We start from the raw sequence: 23,209 nt of genomic DNA, 5'->3' as shown, positions 1-23,209 counted from the left end.
TCAGGCCTTCAGAGGAAAAGAAGGGTCCATCATTCCCTCATTCTGGGTCCCCACTGATGAACATTAGCTAAGAGCACTGTTGGGTGCTTTCAGCTTTGTCTTTCTCTATTTTTTAAAACTGTCCTTTCTCTCTTAACCATTCCAAGTATTTACATGGTCTCATTGTCGATAATATTCCCTTTCACATGTGGACTTCCCAGGGTACCATTTTTCTACACTTCTAATAGCTGGATCATCAAACGCTGAAATCTGAAGTCCAATGAACCAGTGGTGAGGGAGAAACCTTACAAGCATACGCATCCTTGCAAGTAAGGGAGCTAAGTATTTGAGTATTATTCGCAGTTGAAAATGTTTTGTGTTTTTCTTTTTGAGACATCTGAGAAACACAGGTCAATGTGAATAGTCTTCAAACATGTGAATCAGGGGTAGCCACACAGATCTCTGTACTGGCATGAGGCACTCCTGAAAGGCACAAGCTGTGTCTCACTCCCCTTGTACTGTTTAAAACACCCAGCTGTGATGAGTTCAAGAAATGAAGCAACAAGCCCCCCTGCCCCCTGCACATTCAGCTGTGACAGACACTGACCTTGCAGGCTGCAAAACCAGCAAAGCAGAGCATGCACGCCTTCCCTTCAGGCAGACCTACCTGGGTGGAACCACGATCTGCTCTTGTTATTTGTGGAGGAAAACTGTTAGTAGTCAGAGGAAGAGGTTTGCCTGGCCTTAGAAAGGTCTTTCTAGCCTAATAACTCTCTGTGGGTATTTGGATAATGTTCAAGAAGATAGATACATCCAATAATTCCAAACTAGAGAAATAATTTTTAAAAACAATAGTTGGGAATACAGTGTGAAAAACATACGCCTGCGATTTAAATGATTTTGAACGGAAATGCAAACAAATGGAGTTACCAGACAATTAAATTAAAACTATCCGACCAGTGTGCTTTTGAATTTCTGCCTAATGTTAATGAAACAATGCTTAGAAAACCAACATAACTCTTGCAGATGCTCACTGAGAATGGGATAAGATCCTCAGAAATAGAAGCGCACAGTGGCTGGACATGAAAGGGAGACTCACCAGGAGAATATGCAAATGTGCTTGAGGCTGGGGAAAATCAGAGAAAAGGCAAAGAAAGGGCCAAGGGAAATGTACACAGTCCAGATCTTCTTCTCAAGGCTTCTAGACAAATCTCAGATGAGCACAACCCCAGTTAGCTTTTGCCCCGCCCTACCGTGTATATCACCACAGGATGTGCAACAAAAGCAGCTGGAAAGAAGAACAGAGCAACTAGATTGCAAACTGCCTCCCAGAGTGCCTCTAAAATGTCTGCATGGTGAAACAGGTTAGCTAAGCCGCCCTCCAGTGATAACCATGATCTGCACATTGCTTGGTCCATAGTAAAATCCCAATACATTAGGATAGAATAAAGCATCCTCGAAAAATGAATCTACAGAGTTACAAGTTTTAGACAGAGGGAAGGAGCCAAGCTAACGACAAGGAACTAAATTTTCCCCTTTGACTCCATGAAGATGATTGTGCTGGTGGCAAGTTCATGCTGGTGGGAAGACCATTTAAACTAGAGCAGTACACTGTACCTGAAAGAAGCTCCCTCTCTGATTGACATGCTTCCTTCAGAGACCACTGAAAATCGATCTGCCAAACTTCCAACGGCTTGGTGAGGTTTTTCTCAACTTTCCAAACGATGAGAATCAGTCAACGTCCATACAGAAATATTTTTACCAGGAAACAGTTTTTGTCGTTGTTTTGTTTGTTACCTTTTTTTCTTTTTCTTTTTTTTTTGAGATGGAGTTTCACTCTTGTCACCCAGGCTGGAACACAATAGCACAATCTCGGCTCACTGCAACCTCCACCTCCCAGGTTCAAGTGATTCTCCTGTCTCAGCCTCCCGAGTAGCTGGGATTACTGGCACCTGCCACCACACCCGGCTAATTTTTGTATTTTTAGTAGAGATGGGGTTTCACCATGTTGACCAGGCTGGTCTTGAACTCCTGACCTCAGGTGATCCTCCTGCCTTTGCCTCCCAAAGTGCTGGGATTACAGGCTTGAGCTACCATGCCTGGCCTGTTTCGTTTTGTTTTACAGTCAAGTCTGTTCATATTGGTTTATTTGCAACCCACCTCTTTGAAGACAGCAAATAGGAGTACTGGCTGCCCTCTCCAATGGGCAAGTGAATTCAGTATAAAGATCAAGAAAATGCCAAATACATGTAACTTAATTTTCCTTGAAAACCAGAAATGCTGGCATGAGAATGAGTTTTTAAATCTAGGGTTTTTAAAAACAACAGTGTGTGGGAAAATAGCGCACTACCCCGACAATCACTGAGCACCACTGTGTTGCTCAATTGTTTATGGGTAAGCTTGCTTGTTTATTTTGAGATATCATGGGATAGTGTGAGGTGAACGTTCTCCATTGTTAAATCAAAAGCCAACCATGGCAGCAATGTTGCAGAAGCTTCTCAGAGGGTTCGCTGGACCAAGAGCTTCTATGGTATGTGCTTTTAAAATACATCTGCAAATTCTTCGAAACTGCTCCCATCAAGAAATGTAGTCTAGTTTTCCTTCCCTTGAATATGAGTCAGATTTAATGACCTGGTTCCAATGAGAAATACAAGGTTGGAAATGACATGATGTGACTACTGAGTTTGTTTATGAAAAAGGATGCAGCATCTCTCTAGCACTCTCTTGAAATGCTCACCCTTGAAATGCAGGTGCCATGTGATGAGGAGGCCAAGGAGTAGAGGGGCTGTGGGTGTTCCAACTGACAGCGCCAGCTGAAGTCTCAGCCAACAAGCACAAGCAGCTTCAGTCAGGTGATCTTTCTCTTTCTTTTCTTTTCTTTTCTTTTCTTTTCTTCTCTTCTCTTCTCTTTTCTCTTCTCTTCTCTTCTCTTTCCTTCCTTCCTTCCTTCCTTCCTTCCTTCCTTCCTTCCTTCCTTCCTTCCTTCCTTCATTCCTTCCTTCTTTCTCTTTTTTTTTTTTTTTTTTTTGAGACAGAGTCTTGCTCTGTTGCCCAGGCTGGAGTGCAGTGGCACAATCTCATCTCACTGCAACCTCCATCTCCCAGGTTCAAGCAATTGTCCTGCCTCAGGCTCCCGAGTGGCTGGGATTATAGGCATGTGCGCACCACACTGAGCTAATTTTTTTGTATTTTTAGTAGAGACGGGGTTTCACCATGTTGGACAGGCTGTTCTCGAACTCCTGACCTCAGGTTATCCACCCACCTCAGGTGATCCACCCGCCTCGGCCTCCCAAAGTACTGGGATACAGGTGTGAGACACCACACCTAGCCTGATTTTCTATATATGACTTCAACCATGTGTTGAGGACTCTAGACACTATGTGACTGCTCAGCCACCATATACCTGTTACCACACAAGAGACCCTAAGTGAAAATCATCTAACCAAGGCCAATCAACTCCTAGAACCATGAGAAATAATAATAATCTATAAGTTGTTGCCTTAAGACAGAGGTCTGCAAACTATGGCCTATGGGTAAAATCTGGCCTACAACCTGGGTGTATGTTATCGTATAGCCCATGAGCTAAGTAACTATGGCTTGGTACATTTTTAAAGGATTATAAAACAAAACAAAATGAAGAAAAACATGCAAAAAAGATCATATGTGGCCCTCAAAGCCTAAAATATCTATTCTCTGGCCTTTTAAAGAAAAAATTTGCCCACTGCTATCTTAAACCACTAGACTTTCAGATGCTTTGTTATACAGCAACAGGCAAGTGGAACATGTAGTGCCTTTGGGACACAAGGAGAAGAACTGAGGGGCAAATGTTGAATTGATAGTGTCATGAAAGTCACACTGAAAAGTTATACCCAACTGTCATCTGCAAGTCAATATTATTCTATCAATAATTGCTATCATACTCTCTCTCTCTCTCTCCATATATATATACATATATATTTCTAAATATATATATATATTTACAGACAGGGTTCCCCCAGGCTGATCTCAAACTCCTGGGCTTAAGTGATCTCCCCCACATCAGGCTCCTGAGTAGCTGGGACTATAGGCATGCACCACCATGCCCAGCCATTACTAAAATTTCACAAACACACTTGCTCAGTCAAAGTAAAAGTGATGGTAATGATTTATCAACCAAGGAAAATATCTGAGACATTTATCTTAGATTTGATTCCAGTTTAACTTCAAATTCTGAGATATTCATTAATAAGTTTAATTATAGCAGGTAGCATTTACTGATTCTTTACTGAGCACCAGACATTGTTCTAAACTATATAAACTAGGTAAGCCTCATGCCGACCCTTATTTCCATTTTACATATGAGAAAACTGAGGCACGGAGAGGTAGTCTAACCTGTTCAAGATCACAAAGGTCGTAAGTGTGGAGTCAGGATTTAAATCCAGGATGGACTCTTGCATGTAGCAACTTAACCACTACACTCCGTTGCTTTTCTCCAGAAAATGCCTAATACACATGGGTCTAAAGAATGCAGCTGGCTTCCAGGGGATGGCATTGACCTCTCTGGCTGGATTTCCCTGGGTGCTAGCCAAGAGTGCTGTCTATATACTTAAGAATGAGGCCTGGAACTTGAGTCTCCATCCATTTCCCCTGGATCTAGGCTCTTCAATAGCACTAAGTCTTCTGTTTGGAGGATCCCAAGTTCCCAGACTAGCCCCAAATCATGGTCGGTTAAAAGCTGTTCCTTCCAAGCTGTCTAAGTCTTTCCTGCATGTTATTCTGGTTTCTGTCAATCAACACATGGAACATTATGTTTCCCAAGGAAATGATTGTCACGGGAGATGCAATATATGCTTTTCATTGCCAGTCTGTGGCTAAACAAAATCAACAGACTGATCGAGAGCCAATCATATCGAAAGGATACTCAAACCATTATTAGAATCAGTGGTCATGGAGAACGAAATAAACAAGTATCAGTTTTCCTTATCTGGGAAGTGGAAGTGATAATACCCATTCTTATGAGTTATTGTGTAGACTAGAGCCAAGATATGGAAAGGACCTAATCCAGTGTCTGGCATTCAAGTAATGGCTGTAATTATTGTAACACAGAACATGCCTCTCTTTTAGAGAACTGGTAATTGGGCAGTGACTTTTCACTGAGTGACTGGAAAAGCTGCTAATCACAAAGAAAGCTCTACATTCACGAAACAAGACAGAGTAAGAGCTGCTGCTTGCCCATCGGGTCACACATTTTCCATCTCCCATTACAATAAGCCTTTTCCACACTGTAGAGTGTTGTTTTAATTATTTATAAAAATGACTCCATCACATTCTTTTCTCCAATTGTGCTTGACACAAATAACTGGAGACCCGTGTATGGAAATGGCAATGCCCTGATGGTAATCATGTGCTGAGGCCACCTCTGCACACTGACCAAAGGCAGGGCACATCACCAGTCTACTCACCAGAAAGGAAAAATAATGAGACGACTGATGAAAAATATGGCAGAGAAGATGAAAAACAGGGTGTTACAGGTCTGTGTCCATCCAGCATAAGAAAACATCTTAGCAGACTGTGAACAAAGAAAGAAACTGCAGATAAAGTGACAGTAGCATACATTTTTAAAGTTAAATTTATAAATGAAACGATATGAGGTCTTCGATTTGTTTCAAAACAATCTGGGTGGAAAGTAGGGGGTATAGGTGGGGCAATAGATTAAACAAGACTGGTCATATTGATAACTGGTAAAGCTGATGGGTCCATTATATGATTCCCTTTATCTTGTCATATGTTTGACATTTTCCATAATATAATTTTCTAAAAAATATATTAAAATACCTGTAATACTACTCGTGTCTTTCAAAAACACTTTAAGTTGGCATAATCAATTTTAGCATGCACTTCATATGGGCATTTATTTAGTATCTCCATGTAACTGGGAGGAGAGCTGGACTGAAGAAAGGCTGGGACAGGTGGGAAATCCGGGGCTGGGCTGGGAATGCTGCAATCAAGGAGGCTACTTCAAGGCAGATGAGGGAAGAGGCAAAGTTGGGAGGCAGCTCTCAGGGCCCTGAACTCATTGAAATAAAGTTTCGAGCATTTGATCTTTCCTAATTCTTTCATGCTAGTCTATACTGCTCATATTATCTGTGTTGAATAGAAAGAGCTGCAGAAAGGGTTGGTGAGTGTGGTAGAAGACAGTTTATTGATAAGCGCTCTCTAGTGCATTATCCAGCAGTGTCCAAGGCTGAAGATGGAAGTTTCTGGTGGGAATAGGGAGTGGGAGTCCAGAAGCAGGAGGTGGGAGGAGTTGCTGGGGCACAGATCATTCTTCTAGGGAACGTGGCTTAGACTTGGGCAGTTTCAGAACCAACTTCACCCCAGAGGCTCAAGGTCCTTCCAGAGCAAGAGAGGTAACACATTTACATTCCAGGAAGGGTTCACATGGCATCTTTCATATTTTGCCAAACTACCAAGGGGTGAGAATATGCCCTGACTGTGGGGTTGGCAGAGGGCCCCAGGGAACAGCTTCAGTTGCTGACAGAGAGGCTGGTGTGCCTGGTGGGTGGGAGACGGGTGTGGGGAGAAAGGTCCAAATTCAGAGTGCCTGTAACAGAGTGGGAAGCTGGTGGAAGGGTCAGAGGCTAACTGGATGGGAAGCGAGGGATGTGCACAGGCATGGGAAAGGATCCCTGTGAGTCCATTTGTGAGGGCAAAGTAGCACGCTTTTGGGCAAAACACACACAGAACATATTCTGGATTGTGTAATGATGAAATGATAGACAGCAGCCCCTTTGCTTGCTAAGTATCAATCAGGATATTAGGTCCTGGATCCAAACTTGACCATGTAGAAATGTAGAGGATCAGGAAGACGCATGAAGGAGGCAAAAAAGGTCACTTACAAGTGAGAATGGTAGATGTGAAGGCTGTTTTTCCTCCAAAAGAAAGAGTTCAGAAATGACCCCAGTGTCTTGAGAAATATGAAAGATGAATAGGCACCATCTCAAAGAAGCCAGGGGCAAAAGTTCTGCCATGTCTGGGTTCAGTTAGAACTTGATAGAGAAAACAAACCCTAAAACACACTATTTGAGTAAGCCGTGGGCTGTGCACCCTGGGAGAACATCACAAATAGGCCCCTGCCACCACTTAATATTTTGTCTACCACCAGCTGATGAGAGGTACCAGCCTTGCTCATTGAACCTCATGTCAGATCATGACTTGTGAATGAATCGAGAATGATTCGCAATCATTAGCAACATGAAGCTATTCTTAAAGTTTGCCCATGAGAGAACCTCTAAGATTGGACAGTTCATTTTTCTTTCTCTTTTTCTTTTTTTTTTTTAACCTAAGGACCTCAGAACGTTTTCAGATAATAATGAGCTAAACTTCATCACATACCCCAAGGAAGAGATAAGATTTCTCATGTTACAGCTGGGGCTAGAAAACAAAACAATAAGTGATTTGTCCAAGTCACTTAGGGAATCATGTCACATCAATGAAAGGGTGGTGAGGGTGGCAGGGCAACCCCATGTTTATTCCCAGGGTGAACGTCTCCCTTTAATAACACAATGAAGCTGTTTTTACACTGGACACACACCAAAGGCAATTGAATATGAGGGTTTAGAAGCAATAGAGTAGTAAAAAATTCTTAAGTCAGGGCCAATGTGGTCTTAATTTTCTGTCAGGATTACCGAGATACGATCAGAGAAAGAGGTAATTACATCAGCAAGGGCTGCATCCAGAAAGCACCATGGAGAAAAAATAGTATAGTCCTTCTCCTGCTAACCCATTTGTTGCCCTAAAGCACATATAATAATCTTGACCTTTAGAATGGGATTTACATGTCTAATTATGATTACATACAGGGTAGAAAAAAATTCTGTACACAGGGGATATTTTAACAGTGGCCAGTTGCTTTGAAATGGCTGCAAATGACTTCTGGTGACTTCTACAACAGGGTGTGGTAAATTACATCCAGCCCATGGGCTAAAGCCGATCAGCTCTTAAGAATGGTTTTCACATTTTTAAAAAGGTATTAAAAAAGCAAAAAACAAAGAAGAATATGTAACAGAGATCATATGCGGCCCACAAAACTAAATTTACTATCTGGCCCTTTGCCAAGAAGTTTGCTAAACCCCAACCTAGAAGAATAAGATTCTACTAAATTTAATTTCTTCCATATCAACCTATATTCAATTGTTAGCCCTTCAAGAAGTAACCCCAAATGTGAAATGGTTAGCATCATTTCCCATGGATTCATTATAAATGAGTACATTGAAATAAATAACTCAGCATTTCTGGGAACTGTTGCTCTAAATACAGCAGGAGATCTGGCAGAGAAGGGGACCATTCCATCACTGACTGGGGTCAACAGGAATCAAAACAGAACAGAAACAGGTCCAGAAAACAATCCCAATGTGACTTCGTTTCTTCTATTTTGTGTGGGGTGAGATTAGGAAGGCTCTTGTTTTAATGTTGGCTCCTTCAGAAAACATCCTAAGCCCTCTTCCTCCCTTAGAAAATGCGGGCCTTAAAAAAAAATCATCTTACACTCCTTAAAGCAAGGGATTGGGCTGGGGGAGGGGAGGGGAGGGCAGCGTGAACATTCAATGGGTATTCAAGCATTGCCCTAAGTGAATAGATGGTGCCACCCAAATCTGGGAATCCTCAATGTCATAAATCCAAGTTTTCCTTTTAGAAGATTAGAGTTCATTCCTTCTTCAAATATCCCATCTTACTCCCTGAGTGAGCATGTGCATGCAACTTTCAGGAGTGGAATCACACACATTAACATCTCTCTAGTACCATGGAGAAGGATTGAAAGTTAAAACTAAGAGGTTTCATTTCTGTAATCTTGGAGGATCTGGGAATCTAGAGATAGGGTCTCTATCTGTCCGGTGTTTTCCGGACAGAGAGCCCTGCTAAATCGCTCACAATTACTTCTGTGAGCAGTTACAGAAACCCAGGATGTGGTATTGTCATTAGGTTTTTAATGGCAAACACTTACCTCCAGCCAAATGTCAGCCACATCATGTACAATCATCACAAGGGTCCCACTGCGAATATAATTAGCACACCAAGAGAAGCTCATCAGACTAATAGCAGCCAGGTGGTGGATGATATGAGCTAGAAAATCCTACAAGGTGAGGGAAAATGGAAACCATTAAGCAAATGCATTTATTTCCCAATCACTGGAAGAGAATAATAATAATAATAATAATAATAATAATAATGAGATCAATAACTTACATCTGCACGCTTTGAAATTTATAAAATGCTTTTATTTTATTCTTAAACATAATCCTTGTGAGAGAGCTAAGACAAGTATTATTCTTGTTGATGGAAGTCAGTTAACTTTGAGATACCATCCCACACTGGATATATGTATATACACACACTGCCCCCCAACACACAATAAATGCATATACACACAAGCATATTCCTGTGTACACCTAGTTATTGTTTATCCCCTGCCTATTCCCCAAAAAGAAAAAAAGATTGATATAATAAATCTACACGACCATTAAATAAGTCAGTGCATATGAAATAAGACAATCTAGCTTCAGGAAAGCTACTGCCACTAAGGTTTTCTGCAAAGAGAATATACAAATGGTCAATTCACACGTGAAAGCATGCTCAGTCATTAGTCATCAGGAGAATACAAACCAAAACCACAATGAGATATACTTCACACCCACTAGGATGGCTATAATAAAAAAGATGAACAATAACAAGTGTTGGCAAGGATGTGGAGAAACTGGAACTCTAATACAGTGCTGGTAGGAATGCAAAATGGTGTAGCTGCTTTGTTAAACAGACTGACAGTTTCTCAAAAGATTAGACATGGAATTACCATATGGCCCAGCAATTCCAGTCTTAGGTGGAATGAAAACATATGTTCATGCAAAAACTTGTGTATGAATATCCACAGCATTACTCATAATAGCCAAATGGAGGAAACAACCCAAATGTCCATCAACTGATAAGAGGATAAATAAAATGCATCCATCTGTACAATGGACTACTACTTAGCAATAAAAAGTAACGAGGTACTGATATGTGCCATAACATAGATGAACCTGGAAAACATTACACTAAGTGAAACAAGGCAAACACAAAAGACAAGGTATTATATAATTCCATTTATATAAAATATCCAGAAGAGGCACGTCTATAGAGACAAAGGAGATTTGTGGTTGCTAGGAGCTGGGGAGGTTGAGAGAAATGGGGAGTGACTGCTAAATGGTATAGGGTTTCTTCTTGGGATGATGTAAGTGTTCTAAAATTGACTGTGATGATGATTGCACAACTCTGAATATATTTTTAAAACCACTGAATGTATACTTTAAATGGCTTAATTGTGTTATATGTGGATATCTCAATAAAGATGTTTAAAAAACTTAAAGATTTCAGCTTCCTCTTAGCCAAAGTAAATACAATACCAATATAGCTGAATTTATTGAGCACTTGCTGTATAGCAGCAAGTGTCTTTTTTTTTAATTTTTATTAATTTTTTTTTGAGATGAAGTCTCGTTCTGTCACCAGACTGGAGTACAGTGGTGCGATCTTGGCTCACTGCAACCTCCACCTCTCAGGTTCAAGCAATTCTCCTGCCTCAGCCTCCTGAGTAGCTAGGACTACAGGCATGTGCCACCACACCCAGCTAATTTTTGTATTTTCAGAAGAGATAGGATTTCACCATGTTGGCCAGGATGGTCTCAATCTCTTGACTTCATGATCCACCTACCTCAGCCTCCCAAAGTGCTGGGATCACAGGCGTGAGCCTCTGCACCCAGCCTCAGGAAGTATTTTATACAGATTAAACTGTTTAATTCCTACAGTAACCAGAGGAGATAGGAACTATTTTTAGCTCCATTTTATAGATGAGGAAATCAAGTTTAGAGAGTTTAACCAACTAACTCAGATGTTGGTGCGTGGTGAAGCCAGGAATTCAAACCCAGGAGACCTGACTCCAGGGCCTGTGCTTTAGCTACCTCCCAATAGCTTTATGTTTCTGAAGATACATCTTTATAAGACACATAACATATATTTATATTTAATTTTTAAGAAGGTGTTCAATGCACATGTAAATAATAAAAGGGAAGTCAACTACAGCAAAATCAAAGGTGGGTGAAATAACGTGATCAACCTACCTGTATATAAAGACTTTCTAAAAAATGATTATTTTCAATTCTATCCCTTGAGAAAATGACTCAATCAATTAAATTTTGATGTATTCCTAGCCTAAAGTTAGTATAGTTAATCTACAGCTATTACTGAGTTATATGGAAATGGAGATTATTTCTATCAGATATTTTCACAGTACGTTCTTATACTTAGATTTCTCATGTCTTAAGACATCTGGTTGACTGCAGTGTGTCCCTTATAATGTCCACCATCACTCAACACAAACATTTAATCAAGCTGAACTGGTTTATCCAATATTTAATGTCATTGTACTTATCATACAAATTCTGCTACAAACCAGCCTTTTAATTACGGTGTAGTTTATGAGGTATATGCCAAGAGAATTTATCATTTGATCTGAATTGCTTACAATATGACAAAATCTTATAAGTGCATTCAGGATTTAACATGGTTTGCTGGATTAGTAATTAGGAATCTGTAACAACCAAACCACTCCTAAAATACCTCACTTTGTGACCTCGGAAGTGGCATTTAGCATGCCTGTCACTGAGTGTCCCTGCAAATAAAGCAAAGCTAATAATGCCTGAAGCAAGGTTTCCTCATAAATATATTTGATGAATTAAGGGGAAAATATTTTCAATGTCTTTGAAAACATCAAAAAGTTGTATATAAGGTGGTTTTGCAATCAACTAAAAGATGTGGTTGCAGAATTAATACTAGTAACATATTTCTTCTTTGCACTGATGGACATTAAATTCCCAAACCAAAAGAAACAGATGCATAAAGGAGATATTTTTTCTTATTGAACAGAGGTGGAGCTTCAAAGTTAAAGTTTTTTATAATGTTTCACAACAAATGTTTACCAAGGCACCAAAGCATGAGTATAATTAGCAATAGTCTATGCACTATAAAGCACACAAAAGCAATGAACTGGACCCAAATACACAGAAAAATACAACTTAAAGATTAGAATTTGGGGCAGGGAGATGGGAATTTTTGAAGAAACTGATAAAGAAGCTTTGTAAATAAGACACTTACCTTTCTCTTGACATCAAAGCCAAGTCTAAATAACAGAGACCAATAAAAACTCATTTCTAAAATGTAGTACCAGTACTGGGATAGCAGCAGGGGCTGAGAAAAAGAAGAGTATTCATTACTTTAAATGCCATCATAGAAGCAACTCATTTTGATGCACTAACACCTACTTTTATACCTATTTATATCCCACCAGATTCCATAAAATAACATAGATTTATATTTCAATTTATATTTCAACAAAGGAATTAAAGATAATATTTCAAGGCATTTTATTTCTAAAAGGGTAGATGAGTATTCCAAAACCAAGTTGAATGTTTTGTTTACAAAATTAAATACAACTGCCACAGGTGTAAGTGCCTTCAGTTTATACAGAGTTAAGTTTAAATTTTTTAAAAAATTAAAAATCTTAGGAACAATGGGAAATCTTTTCTGCCGGTCCCATAATTTACTTTGATTAATGTTTCTTGAATATTACTCAAAATCTGATGTCTTAATCTCTTTTCTGGTGATAGGCTGGTGGTTAGAATTAGCCCATTCTAAAATGGGACAGTAATAAAATATGCATAGTTGTTTAAGAACTCTAAAAACATCTTCTGAATAAAATAATATACTTTTGATAGCTAGAATTTTCTTAACAATTTTATAATGGGAGTGGTGGTGTTTATTTTAGCTAAGTGGAGACATTATATGACTTGGTGTGCCCAGTGAATGCTGCCTTCTGATATCTAAGCCCTTGTGCAGTCTCCTCCAACACTGACTATGGACTTGATCCCGGTCTGTGGCCAAGGAGACATAAGCAAATGTGACGCATGCGGAGACTTTATAAACACCACATAAGAAAGCTGAGCCATCCTGCTGAAGGGGCCACAAAGAAGAGAATCAAGGTGCTGACTGCCAACGCTATGGATGACGTCACCATAGACTCGAGCCATTCCCTAGCCAGCCTCCCAATTGTCTGAAAATGCATGAATGAACTCAGTTGAAACCACATGGAGTAGAAACACTGCCTAGCTGAGCCTAGCCTAAATTGACAACCAAATCAAGAGAAAATAAATGGTTGTTGTTTGAAGGCATTAAGTTTTGGGGATGGTTTGTTATGTACCAACAGATAACTGATACACCTGAGAAGATATGAATAAGTTGGAGACAGAAGATGGCTGTTTGCTATACAAACTTCCTTGAAAAGATCATCTAGGCCGGGCGCGGTGGCTCAAGCCTGTAATCCCAGCACTTTGGGAGGCCGAGACGGGCGGATCACGAGGTCAGGAGATCGAGACCATCCTGGCTAACACGGTGAAACCCCGTCTCTACTAAAAATACAAAAAACTAGCCGGGCGAGGTGGCGGGCGCCTGTAGTCCCAGCTACTCCGGAGGCTGAGGCAGGAGAATGGCGTAAACCCGGGAGGCGGAGCTTGCAGTGAGCTGAGATCCGGCCACTGCAGTCCAGCCTGGGCTACAGAGCGAGACTCCGTCTCAAAAAAAAAAAAAAAAAAAAAAAAAAAAAAGAAAAGATCATCTAAAACAAAAAGCAGTCAGTGCTTGAATTCACAGGGCATGCAAGAGACTTGTGTAGAATTGTCTCTCAACAGACTGAAGCACAGAGAGGCAAGAGAACGGAGAATATTTTTTAAAGCAAAAGAGACATTTGGGACCTAGTATAAAGGTCTAGCATATTAGCACATTTATAACTGGAATTTCAGAGGAGTCTGGAGAGAGAATGGAACAGAAGCAATGGCTAAGAATTTTCCAAAACTGACTGAAGACATCGAGTCACAGATTCAACATGTTCTACAGACATTAGGCAGGATAATTTCAAAGACAAGCACATTTATGTATATCACAATAAAACTGAAAGACAAGACAAAATTTTAAAATTGACCAAAAAGAGAAAAAAGATATTATGTTCAGAGAAGCAAAACTAAAAGTGACAGCTGAATTCTTATAGAACTGATGAGATCTAGAAGACAATGAAATAAGATCATTAAAAGTGAAGGAAAATAACTGCTAATCCAGAATTCTATACCCAGCAAAAATATCCTTTTAAAAATCAAAGGCAATATAACATTTTTCTGACAAACAAAATCTGGCATACCCACCATAAAAAAAAAATAGCAAAGGTACTCCTTCAGCCAGGAGGATAATAATCCCAGATGGAAACATGGAAATACAGGAAGCAAGGAATAGCACAAAAAGGGTAACTTGACAGATTTACAAAACAATAATAGCAATGACTTGTAAGGTTTTAAATATTTGAAGGAGGAGGGTATATGGTGTATTCTAATTACCTTTCAGTAAGTGGAAAGAGGTAAGAACACCGATTTGCATCAGACTGTAATAAGTCAAGGACATATACAGTAATGTCTGAGATAATTACTAGAAGAACGAAAGCATGTGTAACTGAAAAGTCAATATAAGGGATGAAAAAGAATAGTATTTTTTTAACTACTTGACTGTCCCATAGAAAAGCAAGAAGGGAATACAAAAAAAAAAATGCATCAGATGGTACAAGTAAAAAATAAATAGTAAGACACTAGATTTAAACCCAAATATGTAATTACATTAACTGTAAACAAACTAAAGGAATGAGACAAATGAGGGTCAATAAGGATGAGGAAGCTCAAGTAGAAAAAGTGCCAGGGATGACATAGTAGTGAACAAAGAGTAGCAGGGGACCAAGACCTAACTAAGGAGATAATTTGAGGGACCTCGGTGTTTAATTAAGGGGAGGAATACGTTAGAAGGGACTTACCTGTTTGGGATAGCCATTCCAAACCTCCCATAGGTCATACAGCCAAGGTTTCTGAAAGAAGAAGAAAAAAGAAGAACCAACAGATGAGAAATAAACTTGTCAGTGTCAAAGGCCAATTTTGGCAGAAAACCTAAGCTCTTCCTTATGTCATTTATAGCAGGCAAAGACGCACAGGAAATCGCCCTTTGCCATATTCTTTTGCTTCTATTGCATGCATTTCTCCCTCTGTAGGGTATTTCTTACATATTCCTATATAACACCTCTGTGAAATTCACTACTAGTGAATCTAAGATAAGTAAATAGTGCTGTCTCATAGAGGAAATTGTTTCAAACAAGTAACTGTATGAACCAAATTATTTCTAAACCAATTATGTTATTGCTTCTGTAGCAATAAAAAAAACTTGAGATATCTGTAGCAATATTTGAGACAAATCTTGAATCTTGAGAGTAATTGCTAAAACTGGTTATCTTATTGAAAGTACTATACCGTAAAGGAATTCACAGACAAGAATTTCAAAAATTAAAGACAAATTCCAATCAAAAATATAAAAAGATAACTTACATCATAAAGAAATGCAACTCCAGCAACAGTGATCACTAAGTAAAATGCAAATCTCCAGCTGCCAAAAGAAAGAAAAATCTTTACTCCCTTGTAAAGGTAACTGAGATTTGAGGAGAAAATGATGAGGTATGGCAGAGTTTACAAAGAACACACATTCTGGAGTCAGACAAATCAAAGTTTCTATCCTGGCTCTGCCCTACTTATTAGATGGCTACAACCTTAGGTAAATCATTTAACCTCAGAAAGCCTGACTTCCTTATCTGTAAAATGAAAATGACAATACTACCTCAAAATGTGAAAAGAACTGAAAATCTGTGGTAACAGGTCTAGCATAAAGTAAGCAACAATAAATGGTAGCCATTATTCTTATTATAATGGCTAGCCCCGTTCCAGGCACACAACAAACAGTGGATTTATATTAGCATTATCAAGAAGGAACCTAGTTAGTCTAATTATTTCTCTTATCACCATTTAATTCCCAGTTAAAAGTTTTTATGTGGCCAGACTTTACTCTTTTCTCCTAAAAGCAGGGTTTTGAAAGAAAAGATTTTCCTCATGTATGGAGAAAGACCTGTAGACTAAGAGACTGGAAAGACACATCAAACAATTGTAAAGAATGGATCTTATTGAGATCCTGATTCAAATCAAGAAACTATAAAGAAAATTATGAGACAATCAGGAAAATCTAAACACTGAATATTTGCTATTATTAAGTAAAAATCTTTTATTAAATAAAAAAATCATAGGATACTGATATTGCAATTATGCTGAAAATAAAGAGTTCTTATCTTTTCGAGATACATGCTAAAATACTTACAAATGAAGTAACAGTGTCTGATATTTGCTTCCACACCTATCTGCGGTGGGGGAGAGGGGTAGTGGGGATAGAGAGGACATAGGATTGGCCTTGAGTTGATCAACTAAAGCTGGTGATGAGTAATAACACACTTAATTTATAATGCAGTCTTTCTACCTTAATATATGCTTGCAATGTTCCAAATAAAAAGTTTTTAAAAATTATGTCTATTTTATCTAATGATTGCTGGAGAAATAATAATATTAAAATAATATATTTTCTTATCTTTGTGTAAGGTCTTACAGTGCTTTCCTTGACACACCTGTAAGATAGGTAGGACATAGGAACATAGATATATACCCATTTTGTAAATGTAAAATCAGACTCAGAAAAACAAGGCCATCTCCCCAGCTCATGTAGCTAACAAGGAGGAAAGCTGCAACTTGAAGTGCAGGTCTTTGGACTCTGCACCGAGGAGTGTTTCCCAAACCTTATCATTTCCCCGAAGCTAGACGACAGTCTTTCTTCATGGCTTGTTTTGATAGGAGAAAAAAGTAGGGTTCAATACTCAAAAAGTTGAACCATAGAAATATCCAAAAGACATTTTACAAAATGAAAGTTGAGACTTTACCGCACTCATTTTATTTGCTGAGAACATTTCCTTGGCTCCTTGGATTATCTTGTCCAAACAAAATCTACAAAATATAGGAGACGATAAGGCCAGCCAACCCACAAATGAGGCCAAAAGTGTGGGTGCTCTCCTTGTGTTTATTTCCCAAGCATTTATTGATTTCTCAACTCCGTCAGCCATGGGGCTAAGCACACATGTGCTATCACATTTTTTTTTTAAAAGAGCATGAAGCCGATGCTATAATTAGCCCCTTCCTACAGACTGCTGCTAACAGTCAGTTTCCTAAAGGAAATCGAACCTAAGAGAGATCACAAAACTTGCCCGAGTTTGGGGAGTAATACTCAGATCCACGAATACAGCCAAGTCTCATATGTTTCTGGACATATCCTACTCAGAGAAGCCCTAAACCAGGGATTCTCAAAGTGTGTGCCAGGGAACCCTGAAGTCAGAATATTTTCATAATAATACTAATACAGTATTTGCTTTTCTTCTTCTCATTCTCTCACAAGCGAGGTCATGTGACATGTGATCACAGTACTGCTCTGAATGAAATTGCACTGATGAAATATGCACTTGTGTAGTCTCCTGTTTTATAAATACCTCAGTTTTAACTTTGAATACAGTAAATATCAATAGGTATAAGACACACAAATGTTCTTTGGGATTTTCAAGAGTTTTTAAGAGACCAAGGGGTCCTGACACCAAAAAGTTTGAGAATTGCTGCACTTCACTGAAAAGATGAATGATAATGTCCTTTGTCAAGGTCATTTCACTAGTTTTAAATGAACCTAAGAGAGTAAAACTTTTATTTTTTTCCAGGAAAGAATGAGATAAACATAAACATGGGAGGGGAGAAAACCCACTGAAAAACTATTCAGAAACAAATTGGTTGGGCAACGATGGTGACAGTGAAAGGAGAGACTGCATGGTGCAACCAGGGCGGAATGGGCAGAGTGGTGAGAGGCACTACTGGGGCCAGACAGGAGGCCCGCGGTGGGGTCGCTGCATAGAGTGGACTGTGGACTGGACGGACAGATGAGGGTGAGGGCGCATCCACCCAGCCAGGGAGAGCCCTCTTACCCACACTGAGGAGTTCTCCTACCTGGATACCTAAGAACTTGAAGGTCCTTCTTATTGCTAGGTGGAAATGTGTATTTTAAAATGAAAAAGTGGTCAGCTAATGTGGAATTTGATTTTTTTTTTTTAAAAAAGGACCCATTATGTATTAAAATCCTGAATGCTGTGGAATAGGGCACAAGGGTCACCATGAAAGAAAGTAACCAAGGAACCAATACGCTGAACTCATGGTGTCTGGGGGCTCATCCATCTGGACGTTACAGAGGAATTTTTGCCTGTTGGAAAGTAATCTTAGGAGCTGGTGTTAAGGAATAAGTGCCCGGAGATTTTCAAAAGTTTTGAGTTTAGGTACCTCATGCTATAACTTCTGTAGCACATCCCACAGCTGATTTTTAAAAAGCAGAGCCCCTGTACAATTAAACAGCGTGGCACTAGGTTTAGTCTGTTTATCTAGTCCATAAAAACTTTTAACTTAGAATAAACATGTGACATTGCTAAAGAATAAGATAAAGCTTAAATTTTATTCATGGGCCCACTTACTGTGTCCTGAATATATTGCATAATTTCCTGCTTTGTGTCTTTGCCTTACTTGAAAATACTGCCTCAAACCCTGCTTTCTTTTCTTATGGCAATCTGACCCATTCTTCAAGGTCCAACCTATGTCTTCCCTTCTCTAGAAAGCCTTTCTTTAACTTCTCCAGCCATGCTGATGCCATCACCTCTAAATTCCCACAACACATCTCAACATCATGTTGTATCTGCTGGTGTACACTCCCATGTGCCACTGGGGTGGCGTGACAATAGATGCTATGGTTTTGTGTGTGATAATCTGGCCTCTCTAATTCGCTGTTTAAGGCCGGAAACCATGACTCACACGTTACTCCTCTCTTAAAATCTAGAACGCCACAAAATCTAGGACAGTGCTATGCACAGAAAATATACTAGCCTTTATCTCTGCACTGCCTGACTGATTGATAAGAGTAACTCAAAATTCCCTTCTCCAGCCTGAACTCTGGAATAATTTTAGTAGGCTTACTGACATGGCCAGATACCCACGTATTACTCAATTTAATGATCCTCTGCTTGCTGGGAGGTAAGCATTAGGTGTCAGGGGCAGTATGATAGAACAAGAAATAGTATCAGAATAGGAGTCAGAAGATCTGAATGCAACAGCCATTGAAACACCTAAGAGACCCTTAAACTAGATGGATGTGCAGTTTCTCATTGAAACAGGGTGGCCCCACCTTCCCTGACTATGTCATATCATTGGCAGAAGGATCAAGCAATTATTACTATTATTAGTAGTATTATTCTGAGACGGAGTCTCGCTCTGTCGCCCAGGCTGGAGTGCAGTGCTGTGACCTTGGCTTACCGCAAGCTCCGCCTCCCGGGTTCACGCCATTCTCCTGCCTCAGCCTCCTCCCGAGTAGCTGGGACTACAGGCGCCTGCCACATGCCCAGCTAATTTTTTGTGTTTTTAGTAGAGATGGGGTTTCACCGTGGTCTCAATCTCCTGACCTTGTGATCCGCCTGCCTTGGCCTCCCAAAGTGCTGGGATTACAGGCATAAGCCACCGCGCCCAGATGGATCAAACAATTATAACCTGTAAGGCACTATAACGTATTTAAAAAAATGCCAGAGAATTTTATTAAAATATGATTCAGCTCAGAGGTGGAGAATTAGTCCCTGTTTGGGGTCTTTATTTAAGAATCATCTGTTAGCAAGAATGAATGATTGAGAGCAAGAAAAAGGATGATATAATGTAAGATCAGCTCCATTTTGTACTGTTTTGTGCTGATGGTTAGAAAGGTATACTTCTGCCAAGCTGACCTCAGCAGCAACTATATATTATATTTACCAAACTTTCAAGACCTAAAAACCAGACAGATGCTGGTTAGAAAACAAATAAGGTCATACACCACAAGCTGCTATGAGAAAGGCAATGGAAGCCTATGGTGAGAAGTGTTTGGAGACATCCTGAAGAATGGGTCTATCTCTTTAAACATCACCCAGTTTCACAACTGGATTATATGATATGGTGGCCGGGCGCGGTGGCTCACGCCTGTAATCCAGCACTTTGGGAGGCTGAGGCGGGTGGATCACGAGGTCAGGAGATCGAGACCATCCTGGCTAACATGGTGAAACCCTGTCTCTACGAAAAATACAAAAAATTAGCCAGGCATGGTGGTGGGCGCCTGCAGTACCAGCTACTTGGGAGGCTGAGGCAGGAGAATGGCGTGAACCCAGGAGGTGGAGGTTGTGGTGAGCCAAGATCGCACCACTGCACTCCAGTCTGGGAGACACAGCAAGACTCCGTCTCAAAAAAAGAAAAAAGATAAAAGAAAAAAAATAAATAAAGGAAGTTATTAAAGTTTAGCCTTCTACAGCCTCTGCTTATTTGGGAGTCTTACATCAGCTCCCTTATTCATTTCACCTTTAAAACAAAAATATCTCATGGAAGTCACTGAGCAATGTGAGGGAGGGCCTTAAGAATCACGCAGGAAGATGGAACACTGCTGGTGCATAGAATGTGGCATTGAACACAACCCAACTCATACACATTTGTCTGGATACAAAGAAGGGGAAACAAAGTGAGAGCAATGACCTGGTTCACCATTTTTTGCACAAGTGTCAGTTTCTGCCACAAGAGAGTGACCTAAAGTACTATGATATCCTATAGGAGGGGGAAAAAAAAGAAAAGCAGAACTCAAATGAAACTAAAAATAAATCCAGTGTAGTCTCCCTGCCCTCAGAATGGACTCCAAGTAGCCAGCTCTGGTAAGACCCCACTTGATGCCCCAGCCCACCCTGATCCTCCTGCCAAGCCTCCTGAGAAACCAAGAAGATGGGCTGTGCACCCCACTGGAGGACTGAGGTCATGAGCCACGCCACACAGAGAGGCCTTCTCAGTGTTCTGAGAGGGAACACACATCCTCACAGACATTCTCTGCTCTTACAATTATGATGGTTGGACCCAGGTGACAACGTCTGGTGACCTAGGGCCAACCCTGACCCTAAGAAAAGAGAAACACCAGTTAAGACATTTTTATGATTTTTTCTGTGCTTCAGGCCGAGTACATAACGTCTCCTGTTCATCTTAGAGAGTTCATAGTGTGGGAGTCTGTCTGAACCTATTCTGGTTCGGGGGGGCTGGATAAATAGAATTCAGAGCTTACTCGATTTATAAAGGAGTGGAGGAAGCAGGGAAGGGAAATGTGTGAGGAGCCTAAAACACCACATTGGTGGGTGACAGAGATGGGTCTGAACCCTCCCTCTGCTGCCCTGGCAGTATTCTCTCTGCAAGGACCACTCTGCTCCAGATAGGACGGCAGCATTCCTAAAGCTCAGTCCATCCTCCTTACCAAGCTTCCTGGAATTTCTTCATCCTGGAAGGCCTCTCTTGATTCCGCCGACTCCTAAACCATCTTTCCACCTGGCGCTCCGTCAAGTTACACTTCTTTGCCAGTCCATAAATATCAGTCTGAAAAGGGATGAAACAAATAAATGAGTGATAAAGAACAGAGTCAGACTGGCAGGCAGACGAGACAGGGAGATTGAGTTACAAGAGCTTCAGTCCTGGGGATGAGAAAAATTCTGTCATGAGACCTGGAGCCAGGGAATTTACCTCTTTTGCTTATGGAATCACACACACACACCCCCCAAAAAACAAAATGTTACTATCCTAGCTCTCTAAGTTACTAAGAAAGATCAATTCTCCATAAGTTGGCAGCAACCCATGCGTTCAAGTTGCATGTGTGAGCTCACTTGTTCAGCTAAAATGTGCTTAGGACTTCCTAGGCACCAGGTAGAGCAGTATAGTTTAAATCAAATCCAATAAAATCCAATCTCCTCATTTTTCCTATGAGGAACTGAAACCCCAAGAAGTTTAATGACTTGTCCAAAAACCTAAAATTAGTAGCAAAGTGTGGACAAGAACTTAGGCTAGTGCATTTTGTTATTTCACATGATCTTTCTGACAGCTCCCAAAGATAATGCAGGAAAAACTCAAACAGGTGTTAGCCATCTACTTTTACATTTAATTATATAGAGAGCCTATTTCAAAATAATCCAAAATAATTTCAAGAACAAAAATAACAATTGCAATATATGATGATGAAGATGATGATGATGATGATGATTGCTTCTCTTTTGGGAAGTAGAAGTTGTAGGCTATGATTTAAAATTGGAAACAATATGAATGATAGATTCTCTCAAAGGTTAACAATTCAAAGATCTACCCAAGCCAGACAAGAAACATAAATGACCAAATGGACCAGGTCTGTTTCACAGTGGGATTTTAACATAGGAATGTTTTGTACTTTAAACCTATGGTAAACTTCTGCACATCCACAAAGAAATATGCTCATGAAAAATGTCATCCCTCTTGATTTTTTATTTCCCGAGTAAATATAAGAAATATTTCTGGCCTGGCATGGTGGCTCATGCCTATAATCCCTGCATTTTGGGAGGCCGAGACAGGCGGATCACCTGAGGTCAGTAGTTCGAAACCCGCCTGGCCAATATGGTGAAACTCCATCTCTACTAAAAATACAAAACTTAGCCGGGCGTGATGGTGGGCTCCTGTAATCCCAGCTACTTGGGAGGCTGAGGGAGGAGAATTGCTGGAAACTTGGGGGCAGAGGCTGTAGTGAACCGAGATCGTGGCGCTGTCCTCCAGCCTGGGTGACAGAGCAGGACTCCATCTCAAAATAAATAAATAAATAAAATAAACATTTACATTTCCTCTTAATTCTATTTTGTGAAAAATAAAATGGCATAAAACTGACCCTCAGCTTCAATGCTGAGGAAAGAAGTGGGAGCTGTATGGATACAGCAGGCAGAAAAGCACATATCATGTTCCAAAAGGCCAGGTATGACCGAGATCTGGCTGACACTTCCAGAGAAAATGTGCAGACCCAGGATTTTGATGGGAAATCACTAGGTTTTAAAAAATGTTAACCAATCCCTCAAGGTAAATTTAAACCAATTATGGATGAATATCGTGAGGGCCAAATAAAGCCTGCCTGTGGGCCAGACGGCTGAATACCCAAAAGTCGTGACCAGCCGGATAGCTTCTGCTAGATTATCTCATATGTTCCCTCTCAGGAAGGAAAGAACACTGCAGTGTCAAAGCAATTGGATATGGTAGGAAGGGTAGGAAGCTGAAAACAGAAGATCCAGTTCTGCTACCTCCTAGCTATGTAGGCATAAGCACCGCACTTTGACCGCCGTGGAAAATGGGATATTAAGAGA

At 40.2% G+C, this 23,209-nt stretch overlaps 1 protein-coding gene across 1 annotated transcript in view; it reads right to left on the bottom strand.

Moving 5' to 3' along the window:
* Nucleotides 1-23,209, bottom strand: part of CERS3 (ceramide synthase 3) — an 89,216-nt gene that overhangs the window by 52,626 nt on the left and 13,381 nt on the right. The window contains exons 3-8 of the mRNA XM_007990569.3: nt 21,319-21,437; nt 15,453-15,510; nt 14,891-14,941; nt 12,142-12,234; nt 8,963-9,091; nt 5,421-5,527 (exon numbers count right to left, since the gene is read on the bottom strand). Of these exons, the coding sequence (XP_007988760.2) occupies nt 5,421-5,527; nt 8,963-9,091; nt 12,142-12,234; nt 14,891-14,941; nt 15,453-15,510; nt 21,319-21,437 (557 nt within the window). The remainder of the gene's footprint in view (nt 1-5,420; nt 5,528-8,962; nt 9,092-12,141; nt 12,235-14,890; nt 14,942-15,452; nt 15,511-21,318; nt 21,438-23,209) is intronic.

Source organism: Chlorocebus sabaeus, chromosome 29, assembly GCF_047675955.1.
Source record: "Chlorocebus sabaeus isolate Y175 chromosome 29, mChlSab1.0.hap1, whole genome shotgun sequence".
Taxonomy (NCBI): Eukaryota; Metazoa; Chordata; class Mammalia; order Primates; family Cercopithecidae; genus Chlorocebus; species Chlorocebus sabaeus.
This window is presented reverse-complemented; position numbering and strand designations above follow the sequence as displayed.